Source organism: Brassica napus, chromosome C2 (assembly GCF_020379485.1).
Source record: "Brassica napus cultivar Da-Ae chromosome C2, Da-Ae, whole genome shotgun sequence".
Classification (NCBI taxonomy): Eukaryota; Viridiplantae; Streptophyta; class Magnoliopsida; order Brassicales; family Brassicaceae; genus Brassica; species Brassica napus.
Genome location: NC_063445.1, coordinates 46,402,141 through 46,421,749, shown reverse-complemented (window position 1 = coordinate 46,421,749; position 19,609 = coordinate 46,402,141). Strand labels below are relative to the sequence as shown.

Genomic DNA, 19,609 nt, shown 5'->3' with positions numbered 1-19,609 from the left:
ATTCCTTTAAGCAATTTCAGTTTTTTTTTTTTTTTTTCTACAAAAACTCTATTCTATATAGTGAAATTGAAATACAAGCAACATTATGAACCAGACAAGTATAACTATTTGAAGATATATATCGCGCTGTGAAATGTGATAATATTGTTATTATCATGAAAGTCTTTTAGCAAGAGATATCAAAGTGTAATTTTTTAATTAGCATCTTCTGAACTAAATTCTAATAAAAAAATTTGGATGTTTATTTTATTAGTTAACTCTAATTAGTTGAAGAAAATTTAATATACTAATTTTTATTATTTCTATTAGTTTCAGCTATTATGATGGTTGCTTGGTTAATCTTGGCCATATGATTGAAAATTCTTAAATGAATAATGAAGTTTATGAAGCTCGGTATTAGTTAACATATATATATTTATGTTAACTTATATGAGTTAACTATATTTAGTTAACACAAAAAAAATTAATCATTTATTTATATATTTATTAGAATTCTAAATTCCATATTCCTAAAACCTACCCCACCCCTCAATTCTAAACCCTTAGTCTAGATTAGTTAACCTTAGGATTATAAGTATTTTTTTTTCTTTTAAAAGTGAGAATAAAAGTGGTATTAAGAATGTAGTATTTTTGGTAATTTCCCGTATAATATTGTCACTAACTAGATTGACCTTATTTAGCTTTCAATTTTTTTCATTTTAATTTGTACTTTGGTTGAGTTTGGTTTAAATTTTTAGGTATGAGTGTTTTTTCTAACCTTAAATACAAAGTTGATAACAATTTACCTATACACCATGATTATAAATACAAATACTAATTGAGATTTATGTGTGTAAATGAGTTTGTAATCATAAATAAATATCTCACAGCTTATGCAAACAAAAAAAAATCCTCAATCTATAATAAAATGATTTATTATTTTTATATTTTTACTAAAACATCAAACAAAACTCGTTGCAACGCACGAGCCTTATCTAGTCATTAATAAAGACTTCTTTGCAGAACCTCTCAAGAATGTATGTGGAAAATCCACTTTAACACACTAGTTGAGATTTTTTTTTGTTTGCATAACCAACATTCAAGCCGAAAGAAAGTGATCAAATTGCAAGAAAAAAACATAAACCTCAAACCGAAACAAAGAAACAAAGTGTTCACATAGCCATGATCTTCTTAAGCAACAATAAAGCCTTAGTCTTCTTCTGGAACTATTGTGTCTCCACACTCTGAAAACACAAAGTTCAAAACCGATTACTAATTTAAAACTGAACATTCATATGATAAGAAAAGAAGATTGAAAGTATATGATATTATTACCTCTTTCAAGCATGTCCACTTCTTCAAGATCAGCTAGTATCTGAGCATTTGAAAGCACTCTTGACTCCATCTTTATGTCTTGCTTCGGCCACTGCTCTGTGCACATTAAAACCTCCACCATGTAATGGGTTAGAGAGCTCCGGTGTGGTTCGAGAAGCCGACCAGATGTACTAAAGGCACTCTCAGAAGCAATTGACGAGACTTGTAAAGCCAAGACATCCCGAGCAACCGAAGACAAGATAGGATACTTAGCTGAGTTCTTTCTTCACCATGAGAGCACATCATACTCCATTCCAATCATCAGGTCAGGGTGTTCCACAGACTCTTTAAGGTATGTTTTTAGCTCACCCTTCTTCTCTAACCCCTATTTCGTTGAGCTTCTGCTTGTACCTGACATCCATTCTTTTGTAACCCACACAGTCGTCCACAAGCTCCATCCTTTCACTTTCAATACATTGGTCTCTAGACTGACTTGAGTTGTTAGAGTGGGAAAATTTGTCACTTGGATCAAGCGCGGCTCCATGTCTTGAACTGTACTCTCTGAACAAACTCCTCAAGACACAAATCAAGGAGTCATGCATCTCCTTATACTCAGTAGTCTCTAGCCCATATAACTCTTCAAAACACATCTTGGCAAGCTCCAACTTGTTGCTGGGGTCGAAAACAGTGGCCACAATTAACATCATGTTAATATTCTTCATGTCATCCCAATACTTCTCAAACTTCTTGAGCATATCTGACGCCTTAGACCTCATCTCAGAATCAGGGCTGCTGGAGAGTCCTACCAGATTAGTCGCAATGGTTACAATCTTACCATAGCACTTATGTGAATTGAGTGAAGTTGAAGCCGAGACCACCAGTGTCGAGTTGTAGAAGATGATAAGAAGTCGACATAACTTCTCAACAACACTCCAATCCCTTTGCTGAGGAGGCCCAACCCTTGATGCTCCATTTTCAAACTCAGAGAAATGATCATTGTAGAGCTTGTCTTCTGCTTCCATCTTATCGAAAGCCACCTTGAACTTTTGAGCTGTTGTCAACATTAGATAAGTTGAATTCCACCTTGTCTTCACATCAACGGAAGACTTCCCCTTGTAATCTTACCGGAGTCAACTTTTAGCTCAAAAGATCTCAACTTGTTAGTATGTGATCTAACATAGGAGACAACATTACGGATAGCAACAACACTCTGATCTATTTCAGCCATTCCATCTCTAACTATCAAGTTAATGATATGGGCACTGCATCTCATGTGTAAAAACTCTCCATCTAACACGAAAGCCTGATCAGAACCTAAAGCAAAACTACTTTGAAACTTCCTCAACGCTGAACTATTGGCAATTGCATTATCAACGGTTATGCAGAAAACATTTATTATTCCCCAGTCAGACAAGCACTCGAGTAAAACATTTGCTATAGTCTGACCTTTTTGATCTGTGATGTGTTTGAACCCAATGATCAGCTTCTTCAACCGCCAAGAAGCATCAATATAGTGCACTGTGATGACCATGTAACTCGCACCTGTATACAATGAACAGTAAGAACTCCATGATGTATAAACGAATCAAAAATGTGTATAAAGGGTCAGAAAATGTGTAAAGGATTACCTGTAGTTGGGGAGACCCAAGTATCTGTTGTCAAAGATACTCGTTGATTGTTAGACAAGAACCATTTCTTGAGTGTTCTTTCCTTTCCACATACATCTTGATAATGACTTTAGTCTCAGTTCTTCTTGAATGAGGAGTGTATCCAAAGTTAACCTACAAACATAGAAAAGATAAGATATTAGTTACAATTCAACATGAAAATAAAAATAATTGACGGACAAAGAACATGAAAAAATAACACAAGTACCTTGTTACAGAAATGTCTCCAAGCTACACTTTCAACAAATGACAACGGCAATTGTCCTAAGACAATCATCTGATTTGTGGCTTCTCTCAACTGAGCTTCAGTCAACTTTGCCTTCGTAAGTTTCCCTTCATCGTCAATGGTTGGCTGCTTATCTTCTTGTCCATCCGACCAAGCAAGATGACTCTTACATTCTCAAGATGGCTCTTATGATTTGAGGTCCCTGAGCTTGTGAGACACGAAAATGTGTTATGGCAGTAGTTGCATACACACTTGTTTCGATCTTCCTTCATCCTTGTGTAGTGTTCCCACACTTTGTACCTTGTTGGGAGAATACACTTCACATTGTTTGTCGCTCCACTAGATTCCTCGGTTTCTTTCCTCTTGCCGCTAGTACTATCCGGTGTTTGAATGTTGCCTGCATCATCCATGTTGTCGGTTTCTCGGTTAAAAGATGATGTAGAGTCCATCTGCAAAACGAAAGAAAGCAAAACATCAAAATCAATTAGAGTAGACACAAACACAAAAATCAATTAAGTAGACATGCAAAACCAAACACAAAAACATATGTTCCATAACGATTACGAACCAAAATTATAACCGATTTGACTTAATTCAACAAGGAATCGAAGAAAGAAACAGACAGTAATCAAAGAGAGACAATACCTGTGACTGAATTCTCGAATGCTCGGATGAAGAAGAAGATGGAGAGGCTAACTGATTTATAGTGGCCAGTTTGAGTTTTTGAATGATGATAATCAATAATCAAGAGAAATTTTTATTGGGAATTAGGGTTCGTCGGCTCACGCGTTCAAGAAATGAAGAGACAGTATCCTTTCGCGTGTATATGTGTAAATGAATGTATATATACATGAGACAGTGTTATAAATGCTCGGTATTGTTCGGTTACTTGTTTTGATTTCGGTTTTCAACCGAACCAGACCATAACCGAAATTCGTGGGCTACAAAATCCATTCGGTTTTTTTCTTAGGCCCGTTACCGGTCCAATACTGAGACTTCGGTTCGGGTTCCACTTTGGGCTTCGGTTGCAGTATAAAACGCCCAGGCCTATAACACACAATAAAAGAAGCTCATGTTCTGTCTTTTCTTCTTTTTCTGAAACATATAAATATTGTTACCATGCAGTATAAAAAGAAGATACCGCAACATATTTAAAACTAGGGTCGGTCCGCGCTACGCGCGGGATGTCTATATATTTGTGTTATAAATATTTGTTTTTTTTTTTTGATTTTGTAGTTTTAATATACGGTGGTATAGTTATTTAATTAAATTTTGGAGCACTTTATTTAATTTTTGATGTCTTGCTATATTATTCAACGAAAGTTTACTTTCAAGCAACACTATATATGGGTCACGGACGTAATTTCAGATGCTAGCAAATCTTAATATGGTTAATAACAGTTCATCATCTGCTCTGTTTCTGGCACAAAGTCTTTTTTATTAAACTGTCACAGTTTCAAAGTTTTAGTCGGACTTAGAGTTATGCTTTGTTCGTCTCATTAACACATACTTGGCAAAGATTCAAAAGCAATCTCAATATTTTAAAAGACATACTAAAAAGACGCAATTACCGTGGCTCTCACCGTCTCAACTTTCTTCCCATCATGGTTTGAATCAGCTTCCAAACGCAACTAACGTGGTTCGTAACGTCTTAAATTTCTTCCCTAGACGCAACTACGTGGTTCCTCCTATGCCAAAGATTGCCCATAAAAGATTTTCAAATATGGACTTCCGGTCTAAAAAATAAATACCATTTACGGCTACGATAGTCCCAAAGTTATCGACTGATAATCCAAATTCTCTTAAGATATTACCGTACCCACCACCGATACCAACCGTCAGATACACTCCGGCGGGGAATCCTTAGGTTTTGCTTCTCTCCACTGTCACAAACCTTGCAGAGAGTCATACCGGCAGTGATCGAAGCCAGATTAGCAGCAATGTCAACGGATACATAACGGAGATTTAACATGTCGGGAATTAAAAAGGATTGGTCGGAGACATAGGAATGACCATGTAGTCGTGGCGGTAGCTCTCGATTACGAAAACAAATTTAGAGGCTTTGAGCGAAGAGTGACTGATGATTCTATGTTTGGGAGTAGGAGAAGTTTTGAACCTCGCATTCTGGATGTTACCACAGAGGACCGAGGATTAAGAATTAGGAATGAGGAGGAGGGATGTGAAACAGTAAAATAAGATATCGCTATTTATAGATTAGATTTGGAGAGTAACAATGGTGGAGAGAGAGGAGAATTGAATGAGAAGTCATGGAAGGTATAGTTTAAATGTCGTTAATGGTGATCACAATTACGTCGATTGAATGTTGATCTTTAACGTTACATAGGCGTATTTTGGGAGGCTGTGGGATTTAGGTTGAAGCTGACGGCGTCGATTTGCACGGTTAATGGAGGTGTATAAGAGAAAGAAGTTATGGGCCTCAAGCTTCTAATGGGCTCTTATAAAAGAAATATCCAAGGAAAGATACAATACGAAGTTCGTCCGACAAACTTTTAAGAGAATTGGACACGTGGCGTGTTCTCCTCCCTCTACTTAATGACGTGGTAGCACTAGGAGGAAGAAAACACTATTTTATATATATATATATATATAGATATAGATTAAATAAAAGATAATCCAGACTCGACCCACCCGAGAAAGTAGAGAGAGAGGTAAAAATAATCATGATTTTGTCTTTGTGTTTTGGCTTCTATTAGAAATCTAATTCAGTTTGTGTATTATTCTGTCTCAGAGAGACCAGATGGTCAAACCAGTGTCTGATGGACAACATTGATATGGTTCTGCACAGAAGATCGACAAAGAAGTAAAAAAGGAATGTTGATTTTGTCTTCGTGTTTTGGCTTCTTTTAGAAATCTGATTCAGTTTGTGGTTTACTTTGGCTCAGAGAGACAAGATGGTCAAACCATACGACATGGATATATATGGCTCTGCAAAGAAGTTTGACAGACAAGTAAAAACTCACAAGATATAGAATCATACGTTTTGCCAAAATCACACAATCTGTGTTTTATTGCTAAAACAGTAAAATTGTTTTCAGACAAAATAACAAAGTTGAGTTCTTTCCACAAAAATCACAAAATCAAGTTTTATGACAAAAACCACAAATCATGTTTTCCGCCAGAATTATGTTTTCTCTCCAAAAACCACAAATTTTATTTTCCCATCAAAACAAAAAACATTTTTTCTAACCAAAATGCAAAATAGAGTTTTTCCATCAAAATAGAAAAATCATGTTTTTTCACCAAAACCGTAAACATGTGTGTTTTCCATCAAAATCACAAAATTTTGTTTCCTGCCAAAACATTGTTATTATTTTTTAAGTCAAAACCAAAAAATTATATTTTTGATAAAATTGCAAATTATGTTTTCTGACAAAACTGCAAAATTAAGTTTTTTTTGCCAAAATCGCAAATCATATTTTCAAGCCAAACAAAAAAAAAATCAAATTTTCCTCCCAAAAATGCAAAATTATATTTTTCCTCCAAAATAGCAAATAGAGTGTTCCCATCAAAATTACAAATTTGTCTTCCTAAATAGCAAAATTGTACTTTCCCACAAAAACCATAAAACAGTGTTAGTCCAAAATTAAAGAATAATTTTATGCTTAAGCCCAAAAATTAATATTTGTTACTTAACTATTTAAATTAAAATATATTATTCATAGTTTTACCATTAAAAACCATTACTCATTAACTTAAATGAGTTACTGATTGATCCAATTCATTTGTCAAATGGGTTGGATTAAGGGAAAATTAGAAAAATGAGACACTTTGAACTTTTATTTGTCACAATCGGACTTCTGATATTTTGGGCAATTTTGGACATATTTTACCTTTTTTTATGGGAAAAATAGTAAACTGAATTTTAAAAATGTTAAAAAATATGAAAACTATTGGAAACATAAGTATGACAATATATATGTTTAAAAGTTTTTTTTAAAAAAAGTGGAATCATATTTTATTTTATCTTTAAGCTATAGTTAGAATATTCATTCTGGTCATCTACTTAGTCTAGAAATCGGATACTAAGTTTTATACATATATATATCTTGGGTATACAACGTAAACTAGCATTTCTTATATATTCTAACAAAGCTATATTTCGAAACGTTATAATCAAGAAAGATGTCTTCAGTATACCTAAAGCGTGATAACGACATATAACCACAACACAATGATATACCTTATCTATATTTTGTGCCATAACATGTTCTGTCTTTTACCTTATGTGGCGCTTAAGGAAGAATATGTTTCACATCTACTATATTGTGTTCTGAGTTAGCTAGGATATATATTCTACGGGAAATCCGGAAAATATGGAAACTTCCATATTCGGTTAAAGATGTTTCCTTAATCTAAACTAAATCTTCCCTAAATATCTCATAGAATATTTTCTCCCACGTTTTTCTCCTTCTCCCAAGATCTTTTTCTCTTTGTTTTTTGTGTGTTCTCTCTTCTTCATCCACATAATCATCTCTTCTCTCTATCAATACAACATGGTTCTAGTCTATGTTAAATCTGGTGAATGAATGTCTAGTTGCAGTGAAGAGTGGAGTTTCGTAGTAGACAAAAAAAGGCGTGGTCGAATGGTAACATAAGAAACTACTAGTCCATTAGAAACTACTACTCTATCTGCAGAGGGCAACAAAATAGAGACGCACTCTTTTGAACAGTGTGGAAGGCTTTCATTTATTAGATTGGGAAAGATGATGAATGTAATTTCAGATATTTTTGTCAAAAAAAGTAATAATAATCAATGTTGTTGAGATCAATTCACAATGTAAGATGAGATCACCGAATAATATCTTCATTATATTCTGCTTCATCTTGATTTTCATATTCAAGATCAGATCCGCCATAGAATTCGTCCTCTCCTCCATTAGCTTCTTCAATACTATAATCCTTGTTCCAGACTGGTTTATCTTCTTCTGGTGCATCTTCTTCAGAGCCCTCAGGTTCTAAAAGGCATTCTTCTTCGCTGCTTTGCTGTGAATTTTTCACTTGGTCACCAACAACAACTGGTTCTCCAACTTAGTCATCTTTGGAGAGTTCTCCTACACAGAAGTGAATACACATAAGAGATTACACAAAAAAACAAGAGGCTAGATAATGTGACAGATAATGCTAGAGAGACGGGTGTAAGCTTACATCATCAAATAGCTTATCCAAGATATCCAAATTGATATATGCACTAAGTCTCTGTACACAAGAAGATACAAGAAATTTAGCTACATATGAAAAACTAAAGAAGATCCAAAGATATATCAAACTATAACAGGAAACGAGCTGGAGGAAGAGTAGCACTGACCTTTTTCTTTTCGCTTTCTGCATTGCTTAGCGTTGTGGTTGCAGAAGTTTTCTTACTAGGAGGAGCAGCAGTCTTACTAATAGGATCTTTTTTTTTCACTGCTGTACTCTACATTCCCTGATAATCGATAGAAAATGTAAGTATGATTAACAAGAACGTCAACATAACAGTTAGCAGAAATCAAGAAGATCAAAGACAGGATGAAAGCAAAAATACCTTTTTGTACTCAGGGTTCATCATCTCCCACGCCATCTTCATCAGAAGGGATTCTTTTGTAGTATTCAGATAATCAGCAACCTGATGAGCAACAATAAACCATAAAAAGTCAGAACAACAAATATATAAACCAGGTTTTATCATGCATAAAACCGAACAATAGACACAGCAGAAAGAAAGCAGAAGACAAAACACAAGAGAATCAGTTTTGACTACGTTTATATGGTCGGAGAACCAACGCGTGATGGGACTTACATGTGTAACAATAGGCGTGGTTTACCACATTTCAGGAACCAATTGTTGTGTTTACAGAGACGAGATTAGAGATTACGGGCAGATGAAACACCGACGAAGAACATGGCTTCTCTCCGTTGAACCCTAAATCGCCATGGAAGAGAGCCACGACTTTGCGGCGGAGAAGACAAGAAGAAAAATAAATTAGGGTATAGGGATGGCCACGTCTCCCTTTTGTCTATTTTAAATTTTTGTTATTTTTAACTTTTTAATATTTTAACATTTAAAATCAATTACGAAAATTACAATTATAATAATAATTCAAAATTAAGGGTAGTATGGTATTTACAGGAATTAAAATCCTAAATTCTTAAAACATCTTCTACAAATCCTATTGTGACAAATCAAAGTTCAAAGTGTCTCATTTTTCCAATTTTCCCTTGGATTAATCCATAATCCATATAAGTTTAAAACCATGTGATATTGTTTAGTCAGGGCGGCCCAAAGGGAATATTTTTATTTATTTTTATATTAAGAATTTTATATATTAGTGTTTGTATGTAAATATAATCAATAATTATTTTGATAATAATAATAACAAATATATTTTTAAGAATTTGTATCCTTGTTTATAGAACTTTTATATAAATATATTGAATAAGTCTATTGTAAATAATAATTAGTTTAAAGTGAGAAATACAATAGATGATAACAGTGTCGATTCAATGTGAAAGAGTGGGAAGAGTTGAGAAAAAAAATACATAAATTCTTTGATTAATGTAGGTTAAAGGCAACAAATCACGCTGTTATGCATACGAAAGTTGGAGGAGGTGATATCCTAAACACCATACTGATTTCGCCAACCAGGAAGATGAGCGAAAACCTATTACTAAATGGACCGAGAAGGAAAAAAAAATTAAAAGCCCATTCCATCTGCGATTATAACTTTTAGCCCAGTAAAATTCACTTACACAAGAAACATTTTAAGTTGTTTGTGAATGAGGACATGTGGCGTAAAACATCTCATCTTCCTAATGACGTGGCGCATTGTGGAAAGACTCAAGTCAACATTATTATTATAAATAGATATGTAGCAACGTAAAAACTCAACAACACTAAAATGTAATTAATACAAAATAGAAGATTACATCGTTTTAAATGATTCTCAAATAATATAAATGAGATATTGCTTTTCCTATAATGTATAGGGACAATAATGAAGCACTGAAAAGGATAAATGGGAAATAAAATATTTGTTTGAAACTTAAAATGGAAACGAATCTTTATATGAAACTTTACTTTTGTATTCATAATTTGTATTTAGTTGCATATGGTGTATGTACTGATACGGAAAAAATCAACTGACAAAGGTAACATACTGTTGACCAAAAAAAAAGAATATACTGTTGACCAAAGAAAAAAGATGAATATCAACAAAGTTATCACATGGAGGAAAAAAGGTTATCAGATTTTTGCTTGCCAATGTTGTGTATATAATTCATGCTATGCTCAACAAGTTAAGAATATACTGAGTTAATATTTACACAACGTGAGTACGCATGTGCTTGTATATGTCTATGCATACTGTTTTGTTTGTTTCTCTTTTAACGATGCTTGCGATTTCTCATAATTCTAGAAATTTTTGTTTTCTAATTATATTTTTTATTTATAGCGTGTATGTGCATATATATATATATTCATGTGTAGCTTATAAATATCTAATATGTATTGTTTCTTCTTTACAGTTTTGAAGCGTTTAGATATTTTGTTCAACGAGATAAAATCGTTCGAATTAAGCAGTAAGTTCAACTTCAATCACTCAATAGAATTTTCTTTTAAGATTCTAACAACGAAATTAATTGGTTGGTTGAAAATAATTGAATATCATGTGTTTGGAACAATTAATTAAAGGTGCCATAAGTTTTAGCCATGATAACAGTTTAAGAGTTAAAGCATGCCAAAGAAAGCTGACATCCATGAGCGACTAAATGGTAAATACACTTACAAAATCCTGATGGACTATGTTTTATGGAGATCGCAGGTCACCTTAATATTATAATCACACCAAAAAACAATGTCTCTCGTAGATCAATTGCTTGGCGAAGGAGCAGGTGACATAATAATCTACTTATAAGATTCAAGATTCATGTTCTTAATTACAGTATCTCTTTCTTCTCTTCTACTTACTAGCTACTTTGAATATGAATCAACATGTCCAGTTTCACAGAATATGAGGAAGATCTAACATTTATTTTAGGGGGAATACGATTTGAATTTTAAATTTGGAATAACGCATTGGAAATGTTGTTGCAGTGGCGGATTTATGTGTGTGGAAAAACAAGATAAAATCAGGCATCACATTTGCAATTGCCACACATAGCTGGTACCAATTGGTGATCATGGAGACTCGACTTGTACCATTTCTATGTTCAATCTTGTTAGTCCTGATGCTGCTTCTCTTCATCTGGGTCAAGTTTGGAGAACCCCTTTTCATTTGGTACTTACCACTTATACACACTCTCTCGTCTTCTTTTTTTTGTAACATAGGTGATCCGGATCTAGCCCTAATAAGAACAAATAACACTATAAGCTTAATTATATATATATATGCTATGGTATATAATTATATATATGGTATGGTATCTCAAATAGGAGAGCTCCCACTCCTGAAGAATTCAAACAAAAAGATTCTCCAGTTAGAGCCTTATTTTCAGAGATCGAAGGTCTTCTCTTGATGCTGTATGAGATTGCATACGAAGAAGACATGAAAACCTTACTCTGGGTGAATCTTTCCTACCACTCAACAATATATATTTTCCAGTTTCCATACAAGAATCATTTGTTCATTCATTGAACTTTCAATGTGTGGCAGGCCATCCTTTTTGTGGCCATCATATACACTCTTGGGAGCTACATTAGCCTCCTCACAATTATATATATATGTAAGTAAATCACCTGTTACCTTACAACCTGTCATCTCATTCTCTGTCTTTTACTTCTTAATATAATTTCGATACACACACATTCCAGGTCTTGTCTGCTTGATGACGATTCCAGTTTTGTACCTACTATGTCAAGAGGTTGTTGACAATTTCATTGAGGATGTATCAGAAGTGAAGAACAAGATACACGAAATATTCAAACCAAGCAGAAGAAGTTGTGCTAGGTCATGTGAGTGTGCCGTATACTAAAGCAAACCATATATGCTATAATATCATTGTTGAGCTTATTTGATTGAGAAGGGATACTTGGACACTGTATCTTTTAATTTAGTATTTAAAAATTCGTAGATGATCATAGAAAGCCAGTTAAATCTGAAACTTGCAGTGATAATATTAAGGAAACTATCTAGACAATGAACCAACTCATGAGAATGTAAAATCTTTAATTATAAACAAAGAAGGACAATTACTTCTTTGCAGAACCTCCCAAGAACGTATGTGGAAAATCCACTTTAACACACAATAAAAGAAGCTCATGTTCTGTCTTTTTCTGAAGCACATAAACATTGTTACCATGCAGTAAAGAGGAAAAACAGTTACATATTTAATAAAAAAATAATAATAATCGACAATGGATAGTCTAAACTCTTAGACCACCTCTCCTAAGGGGAGTTTCAAGCAAAATAAAAAAAAATGAAAACGGCAAAAAAAGAAAGAACAGGGTCTTAAATTGGGCTTTCTACGACTGGTAAGGAACCCTTACGTGTCAGTATCCTATTCGACCACCCCTTAATGTCTCTCTCTCCTTCGTCTCGCGAAATCAGTTTGGCTTCCTCCTCCATTCTCGATCAATCCATCTCCTCTCTCGAATCTCATCCCATCGTTCTTGGTTAGGCAAAATCTCGTTCTGAGGGTATGATGAAGATCAGAAGAGAAGAAGGCTTGAAGAGAAAGCAAGGATCGAGGGAAGGATGAAACTCAGACAAGAGGCAAGGCTTGCGGTAATGAAGGTGGAAGAAGAAGAAGAAGCAAGATCAGACTGTAAGTACGAACATCCATTGTCTTTTAGAGTTGTATTAGACTGTTTGACTGTTGAAAAGATCGAATCTTTTGCATAGAAAAAGAGTGGGTTGGTTTGTTATAACAAGTGATGATGATGAATTTGAGGATAAAAACTCTCTATTAATCTGGAAACGACATGCTTAAGCTATGTGTGAATGATTTCGTCAGTTTTGTATAAGGTTGGCGATGGTGGGAATGATTGTTTCTGGAAAATCGATATGCTTAAGTTCTTAGTTTTTCGTCTTAACAAGGAGATAAAATTGGTTAAGGCTCTGTGGTAGTATCTGAATTTAGGTAGACATGATCACACCAAGCTATTGTTCTCTTTATTTTCATATCTTTTAGTGTTCGTCTGTTTTCTTTTGGATTTTGATTTCGTTTATTTCTTCACAGTCCATGGTTTAGTTCCATTTAATCTAACTTTCTTTGTTGTTTGTGTAACAGGCTCGTCTGAGTTTGCTTTTGATGCATTACGGAATCAACACAAACGTCAGAAACGGATTCACCATCATCAAAGCATCCGTCTTTCATTCCAGAAAGCAAGAGGTTAGTATACTTTTCCTTTAAGAGAAGTTAGATATCGAGTAGGTTGGGAATTAAATGGACATTAGTATTATGGTTTGTGTTAGTTGCGGTGAGGTAATTTGCATTTAGTTTTCCTGCTTGTTTTAGTTTTAGATGTAGACATTGATTGGCATTAACTTCTAAAAACAATACTTACAGTGTAATTATTTAAAATATGAAACGATGAAATCGTTTCTCTAATGTGTACTTAAAATATGAAACTATGAAATCGTTTCTCTAAGGTGTAGTTGAAACCTAAATGGTGAAGTGATTGGCATTAACTTCAACTACTTAAAAGTTTAACAACTTTTAACTTGCCTTTAAAATCTGAACAACAGCCCTTTCTCCGTTGCAATCTCCTTTGTTATTTCCTTCTTCTTTCCTATTTCCTTCAATCTTCTACATTTTATGGATTCTTATAGTCAGTCTTCTAGCTTTTTAGAGCTCTTAAACAACCAACAACCAAACACTCAACCCTCTGCATCGAATGTCGTCTTCGGTACACAATGGGGTGAAGTTGCAGACTTATAAGCTCACAGTGTGGACGACCTTAAGGAGAGAAGGAAATGGTCACCAACAGAGGACGTTGTGCTCATCAGTGCTTGGTTGAACACCTCCAAAGACCCAGTGGTTGGGAATGAGCAGAAAGCAATTGCGTTTTGGAAACGAATTGCAGCTTATTTTGGTTCAAGTCCAAAGCTTGCTGATTTGCAAAAGAGAGAGCCAAGTCACGGTAAATAAAGGTGGGGGAAGATCAATGAGGGCGTGTGTAATTTTTTTGGGTGTTATGATGCTGCAACGAAACAGAAATCAAGTGGCCAGAACGACGATGATGTGTTGAAGATAGCTCATGAAATATTCTTCAATGATTACAAGAGCAAGTTCACACTTGAGCATGCATGGTTAGAACTTAGGCATGATCAGAAATGGTGTGGTGCTTCCTCTACTAAAGAAAATGTGAACTCAAAAAGAAGAAAGCTTGATGACCAATCCGCACAGTCATCAACGTAAGTGCCAGTTAGCCATGGCGAGGATGAAGCAATGGCTCCCTGTTGGTGTTAAAGCCGCAAAGGCCAAAGGTAAAAAGTCTTTGGAAGGGGAAGGGAAGAAGCTTGTGGAGTTGCAGAGCATGTGGGAGATAAGGCAAAAGGACTTTGCCTTGAAGGAGAAGCATAACAAGCAAAAAATTGCTTGACAGCCTAATTGCCAAGATAGAGCCTCTTACTGAACTGGAAACAGCTTTGAAAATAAGCTTATTAATGACATGTTGGCTACTTAGTTTCAGTTTGAGCTTGTTTCGTGTCTAAGATTATGTGTCTCTGTTTGTTTCTCTTAATGCTTTTGAGCTTGCTTCGTGTCTGAGTTTGTTTCTCGTTATGTTTTTTCTTTGTGTCGAGTCTGTAACATTGTGGTCTTTCGGTTGTTGTGTCGAGTCTGTAACACTATGATTCAGTTTATGCTATTTTCCTTTTGAAATCTTAAGAGAAACACTATGATTCGGCTTATGCTATTGTCTTTATTGTATCTTGTCTCGCTTGTTTATTGTATCTTGTTTATTGTATCTTGATTGTATCTTATGTGTGAGTTTGTCTAATGTTTCGTAAGCAGGTGACACAAAAAGCCGAGTACATGTGACACAAGAATCCAAGAGAGGGGGTTGCCAACATGTGACATAAGAAGACAGAAGTTGATGTGCGGGTTTAGATTCACTGCTTTGCTTGCTTTTCATAGATGTCTTTATTCGTTATGGTGTCTCTTTTCAGGTTGAGCCAAGACCAAAAGAAGAAACAGAGCACGTGACACAAAAAAAAACAGAACCATGTAATCAGTTTTCTCGTGAGTGATCAGTACCAAAAGTTAAAGAAGAGGACAAGAAGGAACATAGCCATTACATGTGACCAAGCAGAAGCCATTACGTATGGGTGTCAAATGTGTCTCCTTTTATCTCTATAAGTATAAAAATTTGAGTTTGTAAGTTACAAGCTTATCATTTCTCTCCCTATTGTATTGTCTTTACCATTTCCTTATTAAAGATCTTGTTACTTCTTGTGTTTCTCTCCCTATTGTATTCTCTTACCATTTCACCGAACACTTTGTTTCTCTTAACATTTTCCCATTCAAAATTTCTCTTAACATTTTTCAATTCAAAATTTCTCTTCAAAATGGCCTCTTCTTCTTCTAATAATATTGAATACATGATGGATGACAAATTTGATCAAATTTTTGATCAACAATTCGGAAAACTTTTCATTCATAATGATGATCGTCATGAAGCATCAAGGTCAAAAAAGAAACGAGCCTACATTGAAAGACAACGAGAACAAAGACACTTGCAGTTATGGAACGATTATTTTAGTGAAGATGAAACATATCCTTCTCACATGTTTCGACGCCGTTTTCGAATGAACAAGTCCTTGTTCATGCGTATTGTTGATCGACTCTCCGCTGACATCTCATACATTCAACAAAGAAGATATGCTATTGGAAGGTTCGGTCACTCTCCGTTACAAAAGGCAACACCAGCAATTCGTATGATGGCATATGGTTGCCCAGCTGATGCGGTCGACGAATACCTCCGACTTGGTGAGACCACCGCGCTTTTATGCTTGGAACATTTTGTTCAAAGGATCATAAATTTATTTGGAGATGAGTATCTAAGAAGACCCACGCCAGAAGATCTTCAACGACTACTCGATATTGGAGAGATACGCGGATTTTCCGGGATGATAGGAAGCATTGATTGTATGCATTGGGAGTGAAAGAATTGTCCGACCGCATGGAAATGTCAATATACACATGGATCAGGGAAGCCAACAATTATTTTAGAGGTTGTAGCTTCACAAGATCTCTAGATATGTCATGCGTTTTTCGGACCTCCAGGTACATTAAATGATATCAATATTCTTGATCGATCACCAGTTTTTGATGATATATCACAAGGTCGAGCTCCAAAAGTGAATTACATTGTCAACGGACACGAGTACCATCTGGCTTACTATCTCACAGATGGTATTTATCCAAAATTGGCTACTTTTGTCCAATCTATTCCACTTCTACAAGGTCCGAAAGCATCCTTATTCGCTACACATCAAGAAGTTGTACGTAAAGATGTCGAGCGTGCTTTTGGAGTCTTGCAAGCTCGATTTGCCATAGTCAAAAATCCAGCTCTTTTGTGGGATAAAATCAAAATTGGAAAGATAATGAGAGCATGTATCATTTTGCATAATATGATACTAGAAGACGAACGAGAAGGGTACACTTAATTTGATGTATCAGTTTTCGCAAACCCAAAGTTCACAGGTGTATTTCACGTATTCTACAGATATGCCTTCAAATCTCAGCAATATGATGAGCATTCGGAATCGAGTTAGTGATAAAACAATACATAAACAATTGAAAGCTGATTTGGTTGAGGATATATGGCAAAAATTTGGAACAAATCAAGATTTCAACTAATCGGCTTTTTCTCGTTTACGATTTGTATTTGTATTTTTAATATGCTTTTATGTCATTTTTATTTTAATTTTTATGTATGCTTTTCTTTCATCTTATAAAATCCAATCATTCAACTTTAGAAAAAAAAAAAATTAAGAACTTCAATGAGGTTCTCCCATTGGAGGAGGAGAAATTTAATTAGACTAACAAGGGTTCTTAACTTTTCAAATCACAAAATTAACTACTAAATTAATCATTAGAACCCTTAATAGCCTCTTACCAATGGACATGCTCTTAAATAATGAATGAATATAGAGCTACGACGAACAGAAAAAAAACCTTTGAAAGGTAAAATTTAAATAAAACAAAGGTTAAAGGTCCTTGTAAAGTATACCCAATGTATATATGTGTATTGATGTTAACTTGATGATCACACAAGTGTCTGAATCCTAGAGGCTAACGGTGACTCAAGACTTACCGCAGTAGAACTAAATCAAGACTAAAGTAAGCCTGCTTTATTGGACCACTTGAATGGCTGTTTCACTTTTGGCAAAACGATGAAGAGGAGCCAGCTATTCAGCGTACAAGGCTTTGTCCGTTTATGGTCAATAAAGCAAGAGTCCTTGCAATGAGGATAAGATCACGGAGCATCTCCAACGGCTTGATACACGTCACCATGGAGGCGCTGCAGAACGAGTAACGTAATGGTTACCTCTATATATTAAGGCATTGAGGTAATGAGAGAGAGTAGGATAGATAGAGTGATAAGAGAAAAGATTGTCATTAGCATAAACTTGTTACAATCGTTTTCTCTAGATACAGGGAGAATTACAGAGTGAGTCTAAGTACTAGTGAAGAGTATTAGGCGGGTCACTTGTATCTCCTTGTTGTAATCACCGATTCTAGTGGATTCCGAGCAAAGTCTCGGCCAGACGTAGCTAACCTAGTTAACAGGAGTGAACTGGTTAAAGTTGTGTGTGTGCTCCTGTCTTTTCATTTCTTCAAACCGCTAAACACTTCTCCCCTTCCTCTGTTCTTGTTATCTTTCTTCACAGCTCAAACCATTTGTTCTTAGTCTTGTGTTTGTTGTGTCTTGTTGTACAAGGGAAGTCGACACTCTTGAGTTGCAGTAGACTTAAAAGAGTGGTATCAAAGCGTAGGTTCGTTGCTTTTGTGGTTTTATTCATCATTGAATCATGTCTTCGGCAAGAATAGAGGTGGAAAAATTTGATGGTCGTGGATACTACACCATGTGGAAGGAGAAGCTTATGGCTCACTTAGACATTCTTGGTCTAAGTGCAGCCCTGAAAGAGGAAGAAGATACGCAACCTGCTGTCTCAGATCCTAAAGCAACTGTAGAAGATAGTAAAGACGTTAAAGAGAAGCGAGAAGCTTTGGAGGAGAAACAACGGAAGGCAAGAAGTACCATTGTCTTGAGTGTTTCAGATATGGTGTTAAGGAAGATCAAGAAAGAGAAGACTGCAGCTTCTATGTTGAATGCTTTGGACCAGCTGTACATGTCCAAGGCTCTTCCCAACCGGATCTATCTGAAGCAGAAGCTATACAGCTTCAAGATGTCTGAGAATCTGTCTATTGAAGGAAACATCGACGAGTTTCTTCACATCATAGCAGATATTGAGAACACAAGTGTTCTGGTGTCTGATGAAGATCAGGCTATCCTGTTACTGATGTCACTACCAAAGCCGTCTGACCAGTTAAGAGATACTCTGAAGTATGGTTCAGGAAGAGTAACTCTGAGCCTAGACGAAGTCATTTCTGCTATCTACTCAAAGGAACTTGAGTTTGGGTCGCATAAGAAGAGTATTAAAGGTCAAGCAGAAGGTCTCTATGTCAAGGACAAGAACGAGACAAGGGGTATAGGGGATCATCGAGAGAAAGGTAACAAGGGAAACCGCTCAAGGTCCAAATCTAAGTCTAAGCGAGGATGCTGGATCTGTAGGGAAGACGGCCACTTCAAGAACTCATGTCCTAACAAAGGAAAAGGGTCTATGAAGAACCGTGATCAGTCAAACAACAAATCAGAGCCATCAGGAGGTAGAGGAAACCTTGCAGAAGCCTCAGGTCTTTCCGTAACAGAGGCACTCTCATCTACAGACACACGTCTTGAAGATGAGTGGATCATGGACACTGGCACTACAAGAAAAATGAATTTTATTAGCGGACGAAAAACGCTATATAACGATAGTATAGCGGTTTTTTAAGCGATGTATCATCGTCCGTCATAGTAGGTAAAGGACTACATAGCGGAATTTAGCGGTGCTATCTTTTCGTCCATTAAGATAGCGCTTTTTATTCTGCAATTAAATATGTTTTAATAGCGAGTCATTAATGCTATTACTTCTTTTATTAACAGTGTTTTCCTATTGTTATGGTTAAAACTATTATAGCAGTTAGATAGGTGCTATATATTTTATATATATGTTTATATTAATAGCATTTTCCGTTTAGTATGGTTAAAACTACTATAACAGTTACGAATTTGCTATATATATTATTTATATTTTTATATATTATTATTTTACATTTTCATATATATATATATATATATTTATTTATTTATTTTTATATGCTCGAATTACTGAATTTTAAAACAGAAAATAAATTTCATTTAACCTTCAAAGAT

General features: G+C 35.2%; 1 protein-coding gene, 1 long non-coding RNA gene and 1 pseudogene across 3 annotated transcripts; 1 reads left to right on the top strand and 2 right to left on the bottom strand.

The window, feature by feature from the left end:
* Nucleotides 1-909: 909 nt before the first annotated feature.
* LOC125581963 lies at nt 910-6,366 on the bottom strand. The gene is made up of 4 exons (XR_007319782.1): nt 3,832-6,366; nt 3,169-3,635; nt 1,315-3,074; nt 910-1,223 (listed from the first exon to the last, which is right to left on the bottom strand). It is a non-coding gene; the product is annotated as an uncharacterized LOC125581963 (long non-coding RNA).
* An 892-nt stretch (nt 6,367-7,258) lies between these two features.
* LOC106378535 lies at nt 7,259-9,138 on the bottom strand (annotated as a pseudogene).
* A 918-nt stretch (nt 9,139-10,056) lies between these two features.
* LOC106380234 (reticulon-like protein B15) lies at nt 10,057-15,653 on the top strand. 2 transcript variants are annotated; one of them, XM_022695536.2, is made up of 8 exons: nt 10,059-10,761; nt 11,004-11,073; nt 11,276-11,459; nt 11,615-11,744; nt 11,835-11,904; nt 11,993-12,945; nt 13,411-13,512; nt 15,139-15,653. In XM_022695536.2, exons 2-6 carry the CDS (start codon nt 11,037-11,039, stop codon nt 12,151-12,153), a joined length of 582 nt encoding a protein of 193 aa, XP_022551257.1. In that variant the 5' UTR covers nt 10,059-10,761; nt 11,004-11,036; the 3' UTR covers nt 12,154-12,945; nt 13,411-13,512; nt 15,139-15,653. The 2 variants fall into 2 exon arrangements, with proteins under 2 accessions (XP_048604231.1, XP_022551257.1); XM_048748274.1 differs by having other exon boundaries at nt 10,057-11,073.
* The last annotated feature ends 3,956 nt before the right edge of the window (nt 15,654-19,609 follow it).